Here is a 23552-nt window from a genome sequence, read left to right as displayed (position 1 = left end):
TGGGGTGGGGGTGGGGGTGGGGTGGCTGAGAGTTCTGGGGGCGGGCGCCGCCCTAGGGGTGAGTCTGAGGAAACTGGAACGCCCCCCTCTATGCCTGGGGACACTACTTGCCTTTGCACCCCCTTCAAAAACACCTGCTGAGCAGGGTGGTTAATTTTTTAAAAAAACAAAAACCGGGCCTGCACCCGCCTACGCGGCGGGGCTTACGCCTAGAGGGTTCACCCGCCTCGCACACCCTGCACAGGGCCGCGACACCGAGACGCAGGGATTTGCAGAACATGCGGCCACGAGGCCAGGGCTTCCCGCTTGCCTCCGGTCCTCACCTTCCCGTGGGCGCGCGGGGCTAGCTCCCGGCTCCGTTTAAAGCCTTCCTTCCCTCCCCCCAACCCCCTATAAAAGTCCAGGGCGGCGCGGCAGCGTCACTGCTGCTCTCCCGGACTCCCGCACTGCTCCGGCCCGGCCCGGCCCGGCCCGCCCCGTCTGGCCAGCTGGACAGGCCCGGCCGCACTGCGCGAACACCCTTTCCCTGCTCCGGCCCGCAGTGCGGGGCCGCACGCTGGGGGCGCGGTGTGTCTGGGGACATCTTGTGATGTTGGCGAGAACAGGACATGATCTCACATGGCGAGAAGCTCTTTAGTTCCTTAATCATTTCACGGTGCCTTCGGACGCTTTTTTTCCACCTAAAACGTTTAGTTTCAGCTCAGTGATCAGCTACCCCAGCTCGGCGGGGGAGCGGAAGGCTTGAATTATTCGGACCTGTAAGCGGTCCCTGGCACCAAAAAAAAAAAAAAAAAAAAAAAAAAAAAGAGAGAGAAAGAAAGAAAGAAAGAGAGAAAGAAAAGAAAGAAAAGAAAAAAAGAAAGAAAGAAAAGGAAAAAAGAAAAGAAAAAAGAAACAAAAAAGTGGAAACTTTTTTCCCCTGTTAACTTCAAGTTCTGAAAAAATCAAAATGGATTTAGAGAAAAATTACCCGACTCCTCGGACCGGCAGGACAGGTAGGACCGCGATTCGGGCTCCAGGCGTGCTAATTCCAGGACCCAGCCAGCTCTGGTCCCCACGCACGTCGGCCCTGGGGGAGGGAATGAGCGACATTTTCTCAGGGATTGACTGCGTGTGTCTGCCGCGCATTTGTATGTCTTTTCACCAATTTGTTCACACACTTCTGTATGAGCCCAAGTGTCTGTGAGTTTGTGTTTTTCTCTGTATCTGAATGTTTCTGTGAGTGACTATCTGGGGATCTGGAAGTTCGTTTGGGTCTGTGTGTTTACATAGGGACTCAGAATGTGCATGAGTGACCCTGAGTTTGTATGTCCCCATATATGTATTTTCACAATGTGTGTGCCTAAGAATTTATGTGCCTGTGTATATATGTATCTTTATATTCATGAGTGTGTTAGTTCATGTTTACGCGTTGGTGGTTCTGGGTACTATACTCTTGAGTATCCAAAATGTGTGTCTGTGAGTATGTATGTATGTATGTATGAGTATGTAATTTGGATAAGTGTCTGAGTGTGCTCCTTTAAGGGTCTGTGTCCACCTGTCATATCCCAAGTGCTTTTGGAAGTGAGAATGAGGGGGTCCCACCGGCCCCTCCATTTTTGGATGTCAGCAGCTATTCACTGTGTCCATGTCAGCGTACACAAAAGTGGCTGCCTCGAGGCACAGAGATGGATCTAGAGCTGTGGGGGGTCTGCTGTGCTAAGCCTGTGAACAGTCAGGCTCAGGTCACATTCTTTTGGGAGAAACAGGAGTGGAGGTGTAATTTCAGGGCGTGCAGCCCCTCGGTGTGTAGTGTGCACTGCTTCACTCTGTGGGCACTGCTGAGCCTACCATTTGTATAAAACCATCTCCTGTGGCAGGCACAATCTTGGCAGGGGAGGGCAGGCAACCCACAGGCTAGTTGTGACATTTCTAGGGACCTCCAATCTGCCTTTGCTTTCATCTCGACAAGCCTTTGACAATGGTGTGTGTGTGTGTATATATTTTGTGCTCAGGTTTTATGTTGTGGGCGCTGCTCCAGTGGAGGAGAGCACAAGTGGGTGGACATGTGTGCCTGGCCTGGGCATCCATCTCTGGTCCCTGTATGCACATGGGTCTTCCTAGCACAGGGCCCGGTGTGCCACCCATAGGCCCAGGTAGTGGTTAGCAGAGTGTGTTTATATCTAAGAGGAGGTGGCAGGCAGTAGGAGGCCTCAGTCTGTCCTGAGATTAAAGATGAGTATAGGAGCCCCTTTTACGCATTAGGCCAAGTACACTAACCCCCACCCAAACACACTCCTGGCCCTGCTGGCAAAAATTATTCCACTTTCCTTATCCCTGTGGATCTTTGAGGCCTTATCTCCACCCCAGCCTTAAATACAGGTCAAAAAGCAGAGAGAGAGGGGTGAACTTATACTCCAAGCCCAGGACAACTCTGGGTATAGATACATTTCCAGAATTGTAACAAGTGAGGACAGAAATTTAAGAGGTGGGGAATTAAAGAAGATTCCCCAGGGTAAACGTGCAAGAAAGGGAATCTGGAAACTCCCTCTGCTCCATCCCCATCTCCCCTCCCGCCTTGGCTCCCTTGGTAGGTGGGACTTCCAGAGATGCCATCATCAGATCCAGGACTAGGTGTTCTGTGTATGCTAGGAATGGGTCAGAGGCACATGAGATCTAGGGGAGTGTCTGCCTGGTTGGTGTGACTGCCTTTCCCATCGGAGAGCTGTCTACCAAGAATGTAATTCAGGGCGGTCGATGGGCTCTTTGATTAGTTCAATCGCCTGAATAATCGTTTAATCAATAAAGCATTTCATTCCTCAGTAAGGCGGACCTGGGTGGGGCTGGAGGGGGTTCCTAGTCTGGCCAGAGTTTAAAAATCTGGAGAGCCACGCCCCCTCTTCTCCTTTGGGCTTGGGTAAGGGCCACCTGCCCTGGAAAGGGCAGAGCTCCCAGGTGACATTGCATTTCTGCCTGTCTGCACCCGCCTGGGCCCCAGCAGTGGGGAAGAGCAGAGAGCTGAGAAACTAGCTGGGCGGGGGGCATCCATGTCTGGTTTTAGGGGTTTTATGTGGGTTTCTCCCATCTCCCAACTTGGAGGCACTTTTTGAGCCACTTGACCTCCTTTTCCTTCCTTCAGAACTGTTTTATACTCCCTCTCATGACCTCAGTTTCCCCATCTGTACAATGGGGAAGGAGTATATATACCATTTTGGCTCTAAGCCCAAGATTGGCTAAGGTCAGCCTTAAACACAGAGCCACTTAAGGATCCTCCTGTCTAGCCTCTTCATTGTGGTACCAAAAAGAAAAAAAAAAAAAAACTGATACCCAGAGAGAGGGGCAGGGACTTGTCTGACATCATACAGCAAGGGGTACAGAGGGAGTAGGACCAAAAGGTGACTTCTCTGCCCTTAGACCCCCTCATTCTTGCTGGGAGAGGGGGTAGAGCCCCATCTCCCAAGAGCTCCCTTGGAGAAAAAGGACTATTGGCCAAGCTGTCTCAAGAAATCCAAGGCCAGGAAAGCCAGGAGATTTTTTTTTTTTAAGATTTTATTTATTTGACAGAGATCACAAGTAGGCAGAGAGGCAGGTAGAGAGAGAGAGAGGAAGGGAAGCAGGCTCCCCGTTGAGCGGAGAGCCCTATGTGGGGCTCAATCCCAGGACCCTAAGATCATGACCTGAGCCGAAAGCAGAAGCTTTAATCCACTGAGCCACCCAGGCGTCCCAGGCCAGGAGATTTTGAACAGGGTCTGGGCATTGGCATCCAGTCCTGCAGCTCTGAAATGAGTGTGTTGGAATAACAATCCTCCCTAACCATGGATCTTCATCTTTGAGAACTTTGGGAGGACTCATCTCAGGGTTCTCACCATTAGACATATAGGGAAGGAGAGCCCTAGAAGAAGGGGCTGGTAGTAGAAAGTCTTTGGAAGAAAGAAAGTGCCAGAGCCCCTGGCCTGCAGGGTGCACTGCTAGTGATAACAAAACCCAAAAAGGCAGTTTACATGGTTCTCGAAAAATTTGTTTAAATTCTTCTATGTTTCCACCTACTTAAACGATGCCTACAGAAAGATCCTGGAATTACACAGGAATTGACTCTGCCCAACTATCTATGTAACCTGGGTCAGTTGCTCTCTCTCTCTCTATTTGGTCCTTTTAAAATGAGAGTCAGAGAGGGGGCACCTGGCTGGCTCAGTTGGTAGAGCATGGGACTCTTGATCTTGGGGTTGTGAGCTGGAGCCCCACATTGGGTGTAGAGATTACAAAACAAAACCAACCCTTGGAAAAAAATAAAATAAAATAAAATGAGGGTTCCAAAGAGAGGATCTACCAAGTTAGGACTGTTTTGGCAGCAGCGTCTCTGATTCTCCCCAACTGAGCACCTAATCTGATCCCTGGAGGCCTTGCTTCCCCCCCCCCCCAACCCTCCACCAAGCAAGAGCAGGGATAGGGGCTGGAGGAGTCGATTTCAGGCCCCTAGAGCCTGGAGCAGCCCCAATCCCCAGACACATCTGGAGGGGTGGACTTGGTGGAGAGAAAGGGGAGGCAAGGAGGGAGTGCTCTCTGAGTGAGAGCAGGTTGCTCACTGCAGATCAAGGTGGAGGTTCCTCTGGAGGTATTTTGGCTTCTCAATTAATTCTCAATGGGCTTTCTTTCAATAGCAGAGCTTTCAAAGGCAATTGGTCTTCTATAAATTGAGTTTCTTCCCGGATGGTTTCCTTTCCCAGTGTCTGCCTCCAGCGCTTAGCACAGGGCCCTGTCCAAAGTTGTGCGTTTGGGGGAAGGTAACCCAGTGACTGTTAAACACAGCGAGGCCCGACTGGGTTCAGCGCCCGGGCGTTAAGACCAGCTCCCTGCCAGTCTAGTCTGTCTCTGTTTGCTTGTCTCCTCGAGAGTCTCACTTAGACTTGTGGGCTCGTGAGCCATGAGCTCTCGGAGGCAGGACTGCGGTGCGGAAGCCCTGCTCCATCAGGGAATCACTGTGTGATCTCACACTAGTCATATTACTTCTGGGGGCCACTGTTTGGTGGCCTGTAAGACTGGGGTAGATGGCCAGGATAGCAGTTCTGGGGGTGCCTCTCGGCAATAGAAGTTCCCGGAAGACGGCCCTCTTGGAGGCTGGAGGCAGTGAGGAACTCCTAACTGAAGGAAAACTCCCTCTGTCCTGGGCACCTGTCGCCCCAACGGGCAGGCAGCCCAATGCAGCCTTAACCGCACACCCTCTGTTTGAAATGGGAATCTAAGCTACTCTTGCTCGGTTAATATCTGTGGTTCCATCCCACCCCGGCAGTACTCTGATTCGGTCCCAGCCCCACAGGTATCAGGAGGAAAACTGGTTTGTGCCGGTATATCCTACCTAACTGGATTCTTTATTTGGCAGCCCATACCCCTTCGCTCTACCCCAGACTCCCAGCCATCCCAAGTGTGGCTCTGTAGAGGCTCTTCTGAGAGAGTTTCCCAGCCCACAGCCTTTCCTCTACTTTAGATTTTCTATGTGGCCTTGGACAAGGCCCTCCTTGGCTTCAGGATATGCATCTGTAAAATGGGGAAAGCATTGCCTCAGGGCCCTTTTCTGCTCTAAGACTTTAGAATTTGAGTTTCTAGGCCTGAAGTCAATGAGTGGGGCTGGAGGTGGAGGTGTCGCTGGCTGCGTCCCTCAGGGAGTCCCTCCCCCCAGTCTCTCCAGGAACGCTGAGCTGCCACATCAAATTCTAGTTACTTTTTATCCACCCTGCGTCCGTGGGGTGGAGAGAATGTGGGAACCCTAACTCATCCGGGTTCCTCTCTGCTTTTATGTTCTTCCTGCTTGAGGCGGAGGTGCGGTTGAGGGTATGGGGGAGGGAGGATGGGGGCCTGAGGATTGGGACCTGTCGGGTTCCAGACAAAGGAGAGAGAACGCAGCCACTCCACCCCAGTGCACACTGCAGCCTTCTGGGCCCCCAGAGGCCCTCCTGGAGCCGTTTAACACAGCTGTGCCCTGGAAGGGGTGGGGACGGTGTCAGCACCGGAAACTTATCTACCGGTCAGGGGCAGCTGGGTCTGGGACAGTAACAGAAGGGGAGACTGAGGGCCTACCCCAATGTAGGGATGTAAGAAATGGGACAGAGGTAGAGAAAAGGGAGACTGAGGCAGAGAATGAACCCAGAGCCCTCTCAGGGTCAACTAGTGCCCTGTCTTCTTTATAAGCTTCTTTATAAGCGACCATCTCAGAGCTGCCCCCCCAACCCTTTTGTGGACTTATATTAGAGAATCATTAATTGTGAATTAGAAATGGTGGGTCTTGGGACAACTGCCATGAGCCACGGGGTAGTAGTCCTCAGTGTCTTTGCCAGTACCTCCTGGGTATAGAATGGCTGTCACGGGCTTCCTTTTCAAAATCCATTGCTTTGATTATGGTCCCAGGGCCTCACACCCCTGAGAAACTGAGACTCCCTGGTCAAAACTCTGCCCTTCTGGACCAGGAAAGTCTGCTAGGCTTCCACCCATTTTTGTCTTCAAAACAACAAGAACTTACTGGAAGAGGAAAGATGGGAGTTTTCTCTATAGCAGCCTGGTAGCATGCCTGGCTTGGCGCAGCCCTTGCATATAGAACTCACCTGCCTACCTGCCAGCTTAAGGGACCCTCATTGGCACTGGACTAACATGAATGGCTTCATTTAATTCCCAAGAAGCTTTGTGCCAGATGCAGAATTATCCCCTGGAAACAGAAGCCTTCAGTTGCACACCACTAGCCCCCAGGCGACTGTCTGCTCCTGGTCTGAGGCTGGAAAGAGAGACTCAAGGCTTAGGGCTTGGACAGCCTGGTCCAAAGCCTCAATTAATTTCCTCACCCAGGAGCACCCTGATTACTAACTTTAAAGGAGTGTGAGATTTCTTTCCCCTCAAAGTTTCTGCCTTTGTTTTAGCTCAGAATTGTGGTTCCCTGGGCGGCGGGGGGAGGGTAAGATTGAGGGAGAGGGGTGGACAAGAAGGCGACAGCAGCAGCTTAGTAGGTGGTTGATAAAATTGTGAAATGTTTCCTCTGGAAGGAGCCGCCATTGAAGACTAGGTAAGCCAACACTACCCATTTTACAGATGAGAAAACTGAGCTCAGAAGGGGTAGATGTGCGCACACCACGAGTCTATCGCGAATCTGGTGGTGCTTAGATTGAAAACTGGATCTCTACTGCGCTCTTATTCTTCCTCCAACATCCGTGTGTGTTTTCAGGAGACAGTCCCCCCTCCACCCCCGCCTCGTACCCTTCATCTCCTCATCCCCACTTTGGCTGTCCCTAGTCCCTTAGCGTGTCCCAGGGGCCCAACGCTGCGGCAGGAAGCTCTGGCGCCCGCGGCGTCTGCGGCGGGACTCTCCAGGCCCTGTGTGGATCCCCCTTACCCCTCCCCCCACCCGCGCTCCACTAGGCCTTCGCCCCGCGCGTTTGTCAATGAACGTGGCGCCGCCGCCTGGGCCCCGCCCCCCATTCTCTCTTATTGCCCAGGTATCCGCTAATCAGGCGGAGCCCGCCGGTTGCTCAACCAATGGGGCGGTGTCTCGGGCCAGGGCCGGCTGCCACAGCTCTGATTGGCTTGATGAGGCGTGATTGGCAGGTTAGCCCCCGCCCCGCCCCCGCCCGGAGGGAGGCTGAGCCCCGGGCGGCGCTGTCCACACGCAGCGGGTCCTGAAAGCGGCTCCGGGGCGGCGCAGTGGCGCACTGTGCGCGCCGAGCAGGCGGAGGGCTAGCGCCGGCGGCAGCGGCGGCGGCGGCGGCGGCGGCGGCGGCGGCGGCGGCAGCAGCGCGGACAGTCAAAGCCGACAGCGGCTCCATCTCAACACCGGCAGTCCCGGCGGCCTTGGTGGAGGGGACCTTTCGCTATCTTCGTCCCTCGCTACACGCCGGGGCAGGTGCGGCGGCCGTCCCGGAAGAGGCAACCGAAAAACGTTGGAGCAGGACCCCTGAGAGAGGGCAGGGGGGCTCGAAGAGTTGGTGGGCGTGAGGCAGATACTCAGGCGTGGAGGACACTGTCGCTGTTGTCCCCAATCCTGGTCCCAGCGATGGGGGTGCATCGGGAGCCGGGGGAACTTTAAAGGCAGAGGGTCCAGGGGTGTGAAAGCTATAAGCTCCTGGGGACTCAGGAGTCACGGCCCCAACGTCAGTGACGGAAACGTCTCCGAACCCGCCGGGGCCTCAGCGCCGCCAGAGAGGAAGTTCTTTGCAACTTCGTCTGAGACGTCGGAGAGCCGAGTGGAGCGAGGCTGGGGCTGCAACTCCAAGCCCCAGAGACTCAGAGAAGCAGAGAAAGAATCCGGTGGAGACCGAGGGGTCGAGAGAGACTCTAGAGGCAGCGAGGCCGTGGAACCAGCCTGGCAGCCCGCGGGCCTCGCTGCCCCTTGAGTGAAACCAAGGGCCGTGTGTCCCGCAGGCCTCCTCAAAGCCGCTCCTACCGGAAGCCGGGGGCTCCTTGCCGTCCCAGAGACGGGCCCCTACGATATGCCCCCAAAGCTGCCAGTTCCTTGGCCGCATCTACTCTGGCCCGGCTCCGCAGCCGCTGCCTGAGACGGCCCAGGAGGGAAGCCACCAGGAGTTGGGCGCCCCACTCCCAGCCGGACTGCACTAGCGCCGTTTCCCGCCTCTAGGCGCAGCTCTCGGCGATCTCCAGCGGAGCAGCTCTGAGAGAGGCCCCGGAGATCCAGCAGCGTTTTCTGAGCCCAGATCGCACACTACCCGGCCTGGCGGCGTGGCTCCCTAGCCGCGCTGGGCAGCCCCTTGGCGCCGGGAGGCGGCGGCGTCGGCCGGCCTGCAGTCTGGAGCGCCCCGATGGAAATACACTGTAAGCACGACCCGTTTGCATCCATGCATAGTAAGTAGGCGGCAAGCTCGCTTCTCTCACTCTCCGGCCGGGACGGGGTTGGGTGTGCCGGACCGCGGGGCAGATGCCAGGGCCGGAAGGACTCAGGACTTCTGTAGCAACACAGTCAAGTTGGCAAAGTGCAGTGCTCTCAGGAAGGGCGTGTGGAACAACGCGCCTGGTTCCCCGGGCCAGAGCACCTGGCACCGGGAATCCCGCCTCCAGCAACGGGTAGTGTAGACTTCGAGCTGCAGCCTCTTTGGGGGCGGGGGGTGAGGCCGGCTCCGGCAGCAACATTTCAGCATGTTACATGGGAGAATCGTAGCTCGGACCTGAAGAGGGCTCCGGGACTGGCTAGTTGGAGGGCAGGAAGTTGTAGGGAGAGGTCAGTCTTAAGTCTAAGACAGTGTCCCACACCCCATCCGCGGTACCGCCTTTTCAGCCCTGGAGCTGATGAGGACTGATGCTTGGAGGGAAACTGGGGCCCCAAGCAGTGCCTGTGTGCTTATATGTGTGAAGGAAGAGGCTGAGAGATAAGCAAGGACACAAAGTTCAGAGCTCTAAAGGTGTCCTGGAATTGGGTAGTGGGATTTGAAAAATCAACGAAGTAGCAGTCCCTCAGCTGAGCTTAAAAGCTGCCAGTTCATATGGAGAGACCCTTAAAGACACGATCAAGTCCTTCTCTTCAGGACACTTGCCACATGATGGCTTCTCCCCTTTAAAAAAAAGAAATCAAGAAGTCAGTTAGTCATAACAGGCATCCCCTCCTCCCACTGAAAGCCACGGGCGTGTGTAGGAGACGGGAAGGGTCATCCTGGGCATCGGGGAGGTGATCCAGGCTGCCTGACCCGAGGGGATCTGTCAGTTCACCCTTTAGCACAGTCTCCTGTGAGATGAGCGCTCCTCTCACGGTGAGTTAACGCCGGATTAGATTCGGAGATTTCAAGGAAATTTCAAGTGGAACGAATCGTGTTTCCCTTTTGCGGGCTGCAGAGCTGGGCCAGAGCAAGGCGCCAGGCTTTGGAGGCATCCAGTGGGGTGCCCAGATCTGGTCCCCACGGGCGGCAGGTCAGGGAGTTGCTCCCGGACTGGGAGTTTACCCCAAGCCAGGTTCCTCTAAAACAGTCCAGGATCCTGCTCACCCAGCCGTGAGTCCCCTGTTTAACAAAGGCAGCATAGACCCGGCTGGAGAGAAGGCACGCTTCCCTGGCGAAAATGTCGGTTTCTGCCCCGGAGGGTGGAGTGTCCTGGTAAGCAGGGAAATGCTGATCTAAGCCTCCAGGGCTGGTTGCGGGCAGGTCAGTTTCTCTTTGTGTCAATTTTCCGAATGCAAGGTAATCCACCAAAGCAGTAGGGAGATTTGCGCAGAGAAGCCGCTTTCACCCGTCCTACCCCAAACGATTCCTCACCATTTGGGGCCTGTGCCAAAACGGTTTCCAGTCCTTGGTGACCCCAGCGCCCCCCTCTCCCCCCAGCAGCTGTCGCCTGGGCAGACTTGAGCCATGCTCCGGGGAGGATCTGTTCTCTCAGAGCAAGCGAGAAAACAAACGAGTTGGGGCCAATACTCTGTGAGGGGTGTAAGCCTTTTAGCTCAGCCAAAGAGCGAATGGGGAGGGCTGACCCCTGCACGTCTCTCCTCACCATTCAGAATCCACAGACCCTCACTTCCTCCTGTGTAGACACCAGAGCCCCAGGTGTTGCTGGACGCTTGGGGAGATAGAACCAGAACCAGTGGTGTCCTGGCAGTGCATAAGGGTGGAGAAGGTGGTTCCTTCCAGATACCCGTTAGCCAACTGAAAATGCCTGTCTCTGTCCCTCCTTGTCCCGGCCTTCATCTGCTCGTTCCTCGTTCCTCGAGAAGTGCTCCCTCCTCCTGTTTTCAATCTTCTTGGCAGCATGGTGGGGGCTGGGCCCCAACCAGGCTAGCTTTCAGAGCTGGCTTCTCTGGAAGTGCCCTTGGTCTGATGCCTAAAGCTGTTTGCTTGTACAATGTAGGCCCACCTTGGGCCCCAGTTTGTTGGCGATTGTCGAGGTGTACAAGTAAATCCTGAGAGGTTGCTGGTGTAGCAGGGGCTCAGACCAAGTCCCACTTCCTTGTCTTCCTGCCTGGCCCTGGTCAGTTTCTTTCTGGGGGACCCCCACCCCATTTGGAGCAAGACAGCTTCTGTGGAGAGGTGGTATTGGGGGAGGGGAAGGGACTGCCGGGAAACTGGCTTTTGTGTTTTCTTGCTCTTACTCCCAATCTAGATTAATCATTTTCATCTATACAGTGGCCTTCCACCACCCCTGCCTAGATGTTTCCTTCCCCCAGGTATTTTTCCAGTTATAAAGCACTTTTACGGCCAGCCTCCTACCTGAGTGTCATCTGAACCTCAGCTAAACCCATTGTACAGAGTATGACATTGAAGTCAGAGAGACAAAAAGGCGGACAGGAAGGTTGCCTGGGCAAAGCTGGAGCTGGTTCTGGGGTCTCCTAGGATTTACAGAAGATGAGAGGGCGGGACTCAAGATTCCAGAGAGAGGGCAGTGGACTGTTTGAGTGAGTATACACATGTGCAAGGCATTTTCTCTGGTTTAACTAGATCTGCCCCCAAGACCCTACTGTCTATCTGTGTCAGCGCCCGTCTGTTGGTTTGAGCCCTTCAAGGAGATTTCATCCCTCCTCTTTCCCTGTGTCCTTGTTTGCATGTCTGTGTGTCCCTTCGTTTCTCCTCTCCAATGTCACAAGGAGGAATTTCAATAACCTTGTGGGATTTTGGAGTTGGGTCTTCCTGCTGAGTTAGCAGAGACCATCTTCCCACAACCCTTTACCTAGCCATGGTCTCTGGGGTTTGGAAAGGACCCCTGGTAGGTAGTACATCCTTGTCAGGGCCTAAGGAGCTTCCATGCAGGCCAGCCCTCAGAAACCAGAGCCACAAAGGCCTTGGGTGTATCTTCAAGCCTTTCCCCCTAGTCCTCCTCCAAACCCTGCGTGGCTTGTCCTGTGGGGGCAGGCCTGTGTTTCCCTTGTATCTGTGTGTCTGTTTCCTGGTCTTTGCCTTGATTTGTTTGTATCTGTCTCTGTGTCGGGCTCTCTGAAAATTCTACTTGTCCCTGAGAAGTGTAGCTGGGAACATGCACCCCTCAGGGGATGAAACCTCATGCAGCAGGAGTCCATAGGAAGTAGAGGCTGGGACTTGGGTTCTCTGAGGATATGAAGGACTGGAGCAGGGGTCCCAGAAAACAAAGATTCTTCTCCACAGAAGTCCTCTGTTTTCCAGATGCCTCTTTACTGGGCTTCCTCCATTTTCTCTTCTGGTCTTCTTGCCTCCCACCGTATACCACACTCACCTTTCTTTCCTTTGCTGGTACTAGCTGATCCATTCCTTTCTCTCCTCCTCTGCCTTTCTAACCTGAGACTTCCCTTCCTCGCTCTCTGTCCTTGCTGTCTGTTTCATTTAGTTTCCACACTTTGCATCCTTCCCCTCACTTTTCCTCTTTTCTTTCCCCATCCTGCCTCCCTCTCTCAGGCTTCAGGTTTTACTTCTTTCCAATCTCGGGATAAGTGGGAGACATTGCCTTCTCGGACCAGGTAAATTACCTCCCCACCACCCTTGAAATGCTCTATTGGCTAGGACTGTGACTGAGGCAGAGAAGACCTAGCCAAGTGAGTTTGGGAGCCTTTCTGGGAAGTTGAGGGGGATAGGGCGCTCCCAGGTCATCCTGAGTCTAGTGTGAGCTCTGTGCTTATATGGATCAGACTGTGGAAGAACATAGGTAGCCTTGTCTTTGTGGTCAAAAGTAGAGGGTTTGGGACCTGCTAACAGAGTGTCCAACCCTTGGGACTTTTTTCCATGTTGCAAAAGTTCCCAAAAGCTCACAAATGTCCTGGAGGACTGCTCTTGGAATTTAAGTCCTCTGAAGGTTGTCATTGCGTTTTGGGCAGAAAGTTCAAATTGCCAGGGGCATAGGGAACAAGCAATTGCAAATGGGTCTCAAGGCCTGGACTAATAGGTTATCTCAAAAGTGTGCTGGACGCTTTTAGCTTCTTTTCTGTCCTCAGATGAGCTTGTACAAATTCTGAATTTACTTTCTTCAGTCCAGCCTGTTCTCTGAAGATCTGTACAATCTTTTTTTATCAGGTGCTCCCAACCCCAGAACAAAGACTTTCTAAGGCCCTTGACCAGGGGTGGCTGTAATCTTTCTGTTTTAGGTGAACTATACAGTTTTGTTTCTAACTGCGAAATCCTGTTTGGGATGGTTTTCCTTTTTCTTATGTCTGGGGTGTTTTAGAACGATCAAAGCCAATTAAAGCTCATTTTGAAAATCAAGAAATTCAGCTAAGAATTGGAATTAAGTACCGTCGTTACCTATAAAATTGTGTTTTTCCTTGAAATCAGCCTGAGCTCGGAAATTCTGGGAAATATTCAGTTAGGAACCTCTTGGAAAACGGCAGTGAATTGCTTTGGCAGTTTTAAGGAAATAGGTTATATTATGGGTGTTCCCCCCCCCTTTTTTTTTCCAGATGTTCATAAACCTAGATAGATATTGAGTGTTGAGGGGGCATAGCTAAGATGAGGAGGCTATTTTATGTTTTAGAATTGGAGTGTGTGTGTGTGTGTGTGTGTGTGTGTGTGTGTGTGCACGCGCATGTGCGCACAAGTGAGTGAGAGAGAGATGTCTGAGTTGCCTAGCTTCCCTGGTATAGTCTAATCCCAGGCAAGTCCCAGTTTAGATGGAGCTTTCCCCATCGGTGGCCTCTGAGCTACCAGCAGCATTGGTAAATAAATGCTTGGACTTGGATTTTGGCTTTTGACTGTCCTCAGCAATGTCAGTTAATGGCTGATTAACAGCTACAAGGTCAATGATGTTGCTATACTGGGTCACTCTGTGTTTACTGGTTCTGCTCTTCATTTACTTGGATCCCTGTTTCCCTCCAGATGGACTTTGATATAAGAGAAGGGAGCTTATTGGGTGGAGAAGATACTTTCCCAGACTCCTTTGGCTTAAAATCCATCTCAGAGCGCTTGTAAAACCTGGGACTCGGAAGCTTTCTCCAGCTTCTTTATCCTCACCCCCCCTCCAAATCAACTTGAAGCTGCTTGTCAATTGCAAAAACACTTCAGAATTTCCAGGGAAACTCTTTATAACAAATCCTGGTGTGGTAGAGTGGAATGTGATCCTCTGACCCATTTCTTTTGTGTGCTCTGGGAGGGTACAGTGGTCAAGTCTGCGTGTTAGCCTCCCCTTTTTTTGTTTATTTTTCCCCTTTATTGAGGGATGAGCCCCATCTTTTTAAAGAAAAGGGTTTTTGTTTGTTTGTTTGTTTGTGATCAAGGCAGTGGTTGGATTTTGTTTCAGTACTCTGTAGACATTATTTAAACAAAAAATTTTTAAGTCCTTAGCCCTTGAATCAGATTGCTGATTAAAAAAAATTTTTTTTTCCGTGTGAGATCTAGTTTATTGGAGTAGTCCTTTTCACTTTTACAGATATTTGTTAAAAGGAAAAGAGTTTCGTTTTAAAAAAATCTCTTTACAGTTGATGCATTTTAAAACATATTTTCTCCCCAGGATCTTCCTTAGATCTTAGCATCATGCATGTAGTAAGTTATGTTTCTAGTGTAGATTGGGGTCTTTTACATACTCCATTGTTAACAAAAAATTACAAGGTGCAACTAAAGGAAATTACAATTTAGCAACTAAAGGAAACATAGTATGGGGATGTTTGTTATCAATAGCCCGACTGACTGGCTGAAGATGGACAAAGGCAAAGGTTAATTTTAAAAAGCAAGGTGCTCGGGAAGCCTGCACGATCAGACTCCAGGCTCAAGATAGGCAGCCTGCGGCCATTTCTGATCAGAGAGGCTCTGGGTGCTTGTTAACAGCGCTTCTAGTACTACTATGTGACTGATTCTAACCACCCTTTCCCTCGCCTTTTGTTTCTGATCTGTTTCAGGACATGGAGGAGTGAATCAGCTTGGGGGGGTTTTTGTGAATGGACGGCCACTCCCAGATGTAGTCCGCCAAAGGATAGTGGAACTCGCTCATCAAGGTGTCAGGCCCTGTGACATCTCAAGGCAGCTTCGAGTCAGCCATGGTTGTGTCAGCAAAATTCTCGGCAGGTAAAGGCAGAAGCTGCAGGCTTCCCTTGATTTTTTTCAATAATGACCTAAAACATGACCCAGCAGCTGTCCAATGTGCCCACGTCGTATTGAAAATCATGGTAGCACTTCGCTAACATGCCTAATACTTTAGAGTTTGCAAAGCCCTTTCAAGGCCATTCAAGTCAAAGGAGCCCCGGGAAACCCCCATTTCGAGTGCCTCGTGGAATGGGGTGACTCAATCAGGAAGAATGACATGTTTTCTGAAAGCCTGGTGAATTATTCCAAAGGACCCACGAAGAAGAGGTTCTTGGGAATTTCCCTTGCACATCTTGGGTGAGCCCGGGGCCTGATCAGGGCTGGGCGGAAAATCCACAAGTTATAAAATCGCATTATCAATATCTTATTTGAACGTTTTCAAAAAGCGCATTCCATTTTTAAAAGTCAGCTGTTATTTTCAGTGTTGGGGTATCATCAACCTCCTTACATTGGGCTGTAGTATTTTCCTCCTATACGTTTTGTTTCCTTCACAGTGACACGCATCCTAAGTGTTATTAGAGCGGGGAAAAAAACCCACCAAACACACACTAACTCTCGAAGCTGACATTTCCAAGTTGCCACTTGACCTGTCGATTTGCTGCCAGCAAAATACCAACAATGCCAATTCTCCCAGAGGGCTAGATAGTCCAGCTTTTGAGCATGCCTGTTTATTTTCTCAGGAGAGCCTCAGTGTGATCCAGGGAAGCATGTTTTAAGAGGAGGAAACAAATCTACAGAGGGCAGGTGACTGACCCTAGTCCACCCAGCCAGTCAGTCCTCTTGGACTGGGAGGAGGCCTCAACGACCCTTAGACCATCGGCATCTCAGCACACCCGAAAGCCAAAGCCGCAGGGTTTTTTCTGGGCATGTGAAGTTGCTAGAGGTCTGCCCTGGCAGCCGGAGTATTCTCAGGTCCAGCTGTTCAATGTTCTCTCAGGATTTTCCTCCCAGGGTCAGAAAGCAACTTTGGTCCTGTAGCTTGCATTATGATCTGAGAACAGTTGCCTGAATAGAAAATAAATATTTTGAAGTATGTCAGTGACATTGTGGTTTTCTGCATGCTCTCTTCCTTTCATCTGCTGGAATTTAAGACATGTTCTTAGATGGAAGGAAAAGCAGTTTCTAACCTTGGGGAGCCTTGCTGGAGGCCAAGGGAAGAAGTTTCAAGGCCAGGGGTCTGGGATTCCCTTTGGGGACTTTGATCCTTGCGTTTGTTTCTTATTCCCTGCCCACCCAGGTCATCTCACAACCAGGGAGGAGGCTCTGGGCTCCACTCCTGTTTAGCACTCAGGAGCAAATGAGTCCCAGCCAGAGTTCAAGGAGGAAGGCTGGACATCAGCCTGGTGCTCTTGTTAGATGGTGGTTGTAGGCAGGAGGATGAGAGTGAAAATAAGAGAAGAAAAATTGAGGAGAGGGAAATGAAAAGAGAATGATTGATTTTAAATCAGAGAATAGAATAGAGCAATGAAGACAAGACAGAAGGAGAGAAAGAGAGAGAGAGAGGAAAGAAATATTTTAGACTATCTCAGTGTCAGACTTTGAGAGCCAAGTGGGTCTTAGCTATCTTCTTGGGAAGCCTCTTCATTGCACAGAGGGAGAGAGAGCAAAAAGAAGGCCCTTCCTTTGTTTTTGCTGAGACATCGTTGCTGAGCCGACATCTTGCTCGCTGTTTGAAATCTTCTCAGGGTGAGACACCAAGCCCTTCTCAGAGGGGACGTCTAGATGCTGGGTCGTCATGTTCTGGTGCCCGGGAGCCCTCCAGACCGCCCCTGGAGACTGAAGGGGACAAGGACCCTCCCCGGCCCAGCGGGCAGCCTCCAGAGGCCCAGAATAGATTTGTCACTAGGTAGAGTGGCACTCGGAAGTTATGCGCCGCTCGGGTGCCTGGCCGTTTAAGTTGTCAACAATAAATTGGAATTTCATAGCTCATTATTTTCATAACTAAGAACCACAGTGGACAAAATGTCACTCTAATTAGAACTGCCTTTTAAGAAACAAGTTCAGCCCTAAAACAGTGTGACTGGGAATTTCTGAACTGGGGCTGTTCCATCCACTGACTTTTTTTTTTTTTTTTTTGGTCACCGAAGAATTTGATGGGCACACTTGGAGTGACAGATTATAGAGAGTGTGTTGTGTATGGTGGCTGTGGTTTTCAGAGGCTGTATGACAAGGCAGTCAGAGTCCCTGGGGGCAGAGACCCCCGTCATCTTGGGAAGGTGGCGGTTTGCCAGGAGTGTGGGCATTCAGTCCACAGAGCTCGAGGCTCAGGAGGGGCTTGAGAGGCACAGCCTGGTGGCATGTGAGGCCCATTTAAATCCACCCAGAAAGCCTGGCTCTTGTCTTCTTTCACTGGAGTCTGGCTGGGAGGTTCAGACCATTTGGAACTGGGTGGTATGTTACACAGTAATAAACACGCAGAAGATTTTAATCCGCAACACGTGCTCTTTATGTTTTGCAAAGCTTTCTCTTACTCATTCTGTGTTTCTGCCTTTCTCCTCTGAGGCAGGCTGGGCAGACATCCTCCTCTTATTATACAAATGGGGCAACAGAGGCACAGAGAGGCTAAGCGATTTGGCCAAGGTCACACAGCTTCATAGAGCCCCGGGGGGGGGGGGGGGGGCACGCCCACCTATTTACTCCCAAACTAGCGTTCCTCTTGTTGGCGGCTGCTGTCTGTCGGTGGCGTGTAAGCCAAAAGGCTGCTTGGAGGTTACGCTGATAGGGAAGAGCAGTTCTTCATGGGAGTCCTCACTTTACACAGTTGCCAACTGGGGTCTCCCCTGGGGTCTCAGGGTGGCCTTCTAAGGGCCTGGCTGATGGGTCAGGCAAAAGGGAGACAGAGCGGTATCGCGTTAAGACCTCGGTCTGCAGTGGGTGGTGGTGCTCAGGTGAGATGGGGCCATGAGCCCTGGGTGCGACCACCCCCCCTTGCCAGATGGAGACAAGCCGGACAGGAGCTGGGGGAGGGGCAGCTCCCTCCCGCTGCGCTCTCAGCAGCTGCGGGAGCACCTCGGGCTCCTTCTCCTAGTATGTTGTGAGTACTCAGCCCCGGGTTGTCTGTGTGTCTGTAAGCTCTGCCCCAAGACAGTGCCTGTAACAGGCACTCCGCGGCCGGTGAGTGAGGGCAAAGCTGCATGTGAACTGCCTGGTAAAGGGGAAAGCTTTCTGCAGGAGGGAGGGTTCATCATTATTGTTCCCACTTCACAGTCAGAGCAGACGTGTGCTCTAGTGGGAAGAAGACTGGCTTCAGAGTCACATCTGAGAGCTGGGACTGGCTCTGACTTCCAGAAGTTGGGCAAGGGGCTCACTCTTCTAATCCTGTTTCCCCTTCCATAAAACCCTGCTGGCCTCTTAGGATTGTTGGGAGGATGGGGAAGATTTGAGGAAAGGCTCTGTAACCTTTAGAGCGCTGTGCATGGGTAAGAAGTTACTCTGTTGATAGTAAGAAACGACTCTTTATTGTAAAGTTAGAAGGAAACTCGGAAGCCGCAGAGACGCCTGTGTGCCTTGAAACTGCTGGCAAAATAGCATTTTCTTGGATAGTTCTTAAAGCCTATTTGTGACTAGTTACAATTTTTCAGAAATTACAGAAAGAGGGAGGAAAGGTCGAGTTTTCCCCTATGGTCCGTGTTTGTACATGACTCGCTCTTCTCAATGAAAAACAGAATTTCCATTTCCGTATCACTGTTCCCAAAATTATTTCATTTATTTCTAGAATATCTATTAACTTGGCCCTAACTAGATTTACCCAGGCTGAGAATTTTAGCATCTCTTTATTTATTTATTTTTTCAAGATTTTATTTATTTATCTGACAGAGAGAGAGACACAGGGAGAGAGGGAACACAAGCAGGGGAAATGGGAGAGGGAGAAGCAGGCTTCCCGCTGAGCAGGGAGCCTAGGATCCCAGATCATGACCTGAGGTGAAGGCAGATGCTTAACAACTGAGCCACCCAGGCTCCCCTTCAGCATCTCTTTAAATGTAACTAGTCCTTGCTCTTGGGTAACACTTCCCATCCGTCCCATAGGAGAATCACCTCTTCCCCTTACCTATCATAAACTCTTGGTAGGTTGAAATCACAAGTCATGGGGGCACCTGGCTGGCTCTGTCGGTGGAGTGTGTGACTCTTGATCTCGGGGTTGTGAGTCCTGGTCTCACGTTGGATGCAGGGTTTACTTAAAAATAAATAAATAAATAAATAAATAAGTAATAAAAATTACCAGTCATTTCTAAAATGTTTTCTTGGCTAAAAATATTCTCAACTGCAAGATAATCTCCTTTGCAAGAGAAGTCAAGAATTCCTCTGTAGATGTTGAGAAACATCCAGTAAAGGCTCAGATTCAGAAAAGGAATCAAGTAATTTTTTTTTCCCTGAAATGATCTTTCATGGCACTCTTCTCCCCGGTCTCGGTTTTACTGTAAAACCCTGACATCCTATTTGTGTTAACGAGGAAGAGCTGATAGCATGGAAATGTCCTTAGAAACAGCGATTTACCTCAGGGGAGGTCCCTGGAAGAAGCTGTAGTGACTTGTGGTTGGCTTTTTTTTTTTTTGATTGCTTGGGTTTTGACTTCTATATAACACATATTTCCAGTTAATTCTGGAATCCAGCCCTCCTTTTAATTTGACACCAGGATTATCATTTTAATCTCAGGGCAAAAAAAAAAAAAAGAAGTTATATTTTAGGGGACAGTTTCACAGAATGCAGATGGAATCTGCTAAGGGATATGAGTGCTGGTCAGTTAAAGGCACAGGCCAACTTCCTAGAGAAATTTTAGCTCAGGAGGCTGGGCTTCCATCCTGGTTTGGCCAGTGGGTCTTGCGTGATCCTGGACAAACCATTTAACCTCTATGAATCTCTGTTTTATACCTATCAACGGGGAACCATTTATTCATTCTTCATTCATTTGTTCAAAATATTTATGTGCTTGAGAACTGTTGTGGAGATCAGGGATGCCTGGGTGGCTCAGTTGGTTAAGCTGCTGCCTTGGCTCAGGTCATGATCCCAGGGACCTGGGATTGAGTCCCGCATTGGGCTCCTTGCTCGGCAGGGAGCCTGCTTCTCTCTCTGCCTCTGCCTGCCACTCTGCCTGCTTGTGTGCTCTCTCTCTCTCTGACAAATAAATAAAATCTTTGAAAAAAAAAAAAAAAGAGAACTCTTGTGGAGATCAAATAGGAAAGCTGACTTGAAAGTTTTCTGTAAATCGTAAATTGATAGATAAATGTGATAGAGTTAATTAACTAATTAATGCATGGCATCTGGAGTAGCCCTGTCCAACAGAAACAGAATGTGAGCCACGCTTGAAATTTAAAATTTTCTGGTAGTATATTTAAAAAGGGAAAAATAAACAGGTACAATTAATTTTACATAGTTTGCTTAGCCCAGTATATGAACAATGTGATCACTTCAGCATATGACCAATATAAAAACTATTAATGAGGTATTTTATGTTCTTTTTTTTAAGAGTTTATTAATTTATTTGACACAGAGAGAAAGATCACAAGTAGGCAGAGAGGCAGGCAGAGAGGGAGGGGGAAGCAGGTTCCCTGCTGAGCAGAGAGCCCCATGCAGGGCTCTATCCCAGGACCCTGACACCATGACCTGAGCTGAAGGCAGAGGCTTAACCCACTGAGCCACTCAGGCACCCCTGTTCTTTTTTTTCTACTAAGTTTTGACAGTCTGGTGTGTATTTTACACTTATAGTACACCTCAATTCAAATGAGTCATATTTCAGATGTTTAAAAGCTCTGTATGGCTAGTGGCTGGTGAACTGCACAGCACAGAGCCAGATGCTTCCAGGACAGTAACTATTTTGTTGTAAACATCATTTTGCTGGTTCCTCATGGCTAAGCCCCTTTCTCCTTGGGTCCTAGGTATTATGAGACGGGGAGCATCAAGCCTGGAGTAATTGGAGGATCCAAACCAAAGGTCGCCACGCCCAAAGTGGTGGAAAAAATCGCTGAGTATAAACGCCAAAATCCCACCATGTTTGCCTGGGAGATCAGGGACCGGCTGCTGGCGGAACGGGTGTGTGACAATGACACGGTGCCCAGCGTCAGTTCCATCAACAGGTGAGGGGCTGTTGCCAGTGGGGGGCTAGGGATCTGGGTGGAGTGGGGCATCCTGGAGTCTCTGCAGGTACCTTTCCTAGGGATCTGGTCTCTCCATTCATCAGGGCCCCTTAGGGGTTATCAGACAGGAGGAGGGGGCTCGTGGGCCTCTGTAGACCTCTCTATCACCTTTCTTGTCTTTCCAAAGTGGGCAGGAGTTCTAGGCCCAGGGAGGGAAGGCCATGTCAGTACCCAATCTGCTTGAGATTCTTCTGAGCCCAGAGTGCTTTTTATCACTCCCTTTCCCACCCGCCTCTGTGTGTGGAGCACTTAGCAGGGAATTGTCCTGATCAGGCCCCACAAATGTCACTTTATTTGTAAGCCCATGCTCAAAGTCTTAGCACTGGCCTATATCAGAGCTTCCCAGGAAGAAAATCCCTGCCTTCATTTTGGGCAGAGGTTGAGCCACTGAGTGTGGAAAACAGAGCCTGGACTTGAGGTTGGGGTATTTAGTTCCTGGTCCCAGCTCTGTCTGAAGCTCCAAGTGTGACCCTGACAAAGCTCTTCCTGTCTCTGAGAGCCCCAGACCTTGGAGATTCTGATGTGGGTCTGTGATATCCAAGAGTGACATCCAGGATACTAAGATGCTGTGGAGTTGGGGGGCTGCCCTCTACCCAGTTCTGCTCAATCTCACCCATGGAGAGAAAGAACTGGAGAAATGCCATGGGTACCAGGCCTGGAATTCTCCCAGGAGCCACAGAATCACCTTCTTCTCTGTAGTCTGACCCTGGAGGTATCTGACGGAGCTCTCAAAGCTTTAACAAGTCCTGAAAGAAAGTGTTCTATTGTAGACGGTGCAGTCTCAGCTCTATCTAAACCCACAGAGGTCAAGGATGAAATTACGAGATAAACTGAAATGACCGTTGTCTAAACTCCACAAAGAAAAGAGAAGCCAGCAGGGTGAAAACTTGACCAGTTCCCATTTCTCCAAAGTCACACCTGACCCTTGTCAGTGCAGAGCCTGTGTGGGCATAAGAGACCCCTCACACCCGGTAGAAAGAGGTGATTAGACTACAATGTCTCAGAGATCTCTTCTGGGCCTGCTGGGTGTTCCTTCTGGGATGATTCAAATGCGTAGAATCACTGTGTGAGTGTCTGTGTTGCTGGGTTGGTTTATTTATTTTTTTAAAGCAAATTTTTTTTTTTTTAAAGATTTTATTTATTTATTTGACAGCGAGAGATCACAAGTAGACGGAGAGGCAGGCAGAGAGAGAGAGAGAGGGAAGCAGGCTCCCTGCTGAGCAGAGAGCCCGATGCGGGACTCGATTCCAGGACCCCGAGATCATGACCTGAGCCGAAGGCAGCGGCTTAACCCACTGAGCCACCCAGGCGCCCCTTAAAGCAAATTTTTAATGCCCTTTTAAAAGATTTTATTTATTTGACACAAAGAGGGAGAAAGAGAGAGAGCACAAGCATGGGGAGCAACAGGCAGAGGGAAAGGGAGAAGCAGGCTCCCTGCTGGGCAGGGAGCCCAGTGCAGGACTTGGTCCCAGGACCCTGGCATCACGACCTGAGCAGAAGGCAGAGCCTTAACCGACTGAGCCACCCAGGCGCCCCATGTGTTGATGTTCCGAGTCCTGCCATTTTATTACCATTAGCCTGTTTTCTTTCTCTCAGCAAATCTTTACCTTGGCTCTGACATCAAAGTGCTGAGATGAGAGAGGGAAATCGGGCACATTGTCTCTTAGTCTCTAGAAGGCCTCCTTGTCTAGGGTGGGATTCTGGTGCGTAGTAGAAGTCTGACCAGCCCAAATTAGCTGAGGAGATAGCAAAGATTGTGGTGGGTTTGGAGGGGGGAATACTCCTGTTGTTCTTCTGGATTATGAGGGACTCCAGTGTGCTTTGTGAGTCCTCTGCCTCTGGCTTTATTGTAGGATTTCCACCACGCAAAGCAATGTGACTTTTCCCCCACGTCTCCAAAAGCCCTAACGTAGAGTGAGGCGTGTGATGCCTAGAAGCAGGGAAGCAGCAGAAGCCTGCTCTGCAGAGAAACTCGTCAAACCCATGGCCAGGCTTTGAGGGCCCACGGAGTTGCCAGTGTAGGGTGTGACTGTAATTGGTGGTTTGAAAGAGAACATTAGGTTGCATGTGGGAGTCCCAAACTCTAATGCCTGTGGTAGCCAGGCAGTGACGGAACCCGTGAAGTGGGGTGGCTGTGAGATGATAGGGAGAGGCTGGAGCTGGGACAGACAGCATGGCAGAACTGAAGGGCCACGTGGTCCTCAGCATTGGCCGAATGCTGCCAGGAAGGCAGGCCCAGGGTTTGCCAGACTCCTTCCACTCTTAAAGTTGCCTGCTGGTTGCTTGTGGCTGGGGCCGTGGCTGGCCTCAGGGGCCTCCTGGGTGTCCGCTGTGGTGGTGGTGCCTCTGAGGTGTTTTTGCGCCTGTGGTCTCCGTTAGCCCTAGAGGCTTATCTCGGTTCTGTGGCAGATAAAGAATCTGAGGCCCAGAAGGGGAGTACAGAGGAGTGATGATTTTTAAAAATTTTTAAAACTTTTTAAAAAGATTTTTATTTATTTAT

General features: G+C 50.7%; 1 protein-coding gene across 3 annotated transcripts in view; it reads left to right on the top strand.

The window, feature by feature from the left end:
* Positions 1–208: 208 nt before the first annotated feature.
* Positions 209–23552, top strand: part of PAX5 (paired box 5) — a 191637-nt gene continuing 168293 nt past the window's right edge. Inside the window, exons 1-3 of one of the 3 annotated variants that reach the window (XM_047700944.1) lie at positions 209–995; positions 14738–14903; positions 20795–20992. In XM_047700944.1, the coding sequence (XP_047556900.1) occupies positions 950–995; positions 14738–14903; positions 20795–20992 (410 nt within the window). In that variant the 5' untranslated portion in view covers positions 209–949. Of the gene's footprint in view, positions 996–7820; positions 8815–14737; positions 14904–20794; positions 20993–23552 lie in introns of those variants that run through there. The other 2 variants (XM_047700946.1, XM_047700945.1) reach the window with 2 other exon arrangements.

This window comes from Lutra lutra, chromosome 13, assembly GCF_902655055.1.
Source record: "Lutra lutra chromosome 13, mLutLut1.2, whole genome shotgun sequence".
NCBI lineage: Eukaryota > Metazoa > Chordata > Mammalia > Carnivora > Mustelidae > Lutra > Lutra lutra.
The sequence above is the reverse complement of the archived record's forward strand: the minus strand, read 5'-3'. Positions and strand labels throughout refer to the sequence as shown.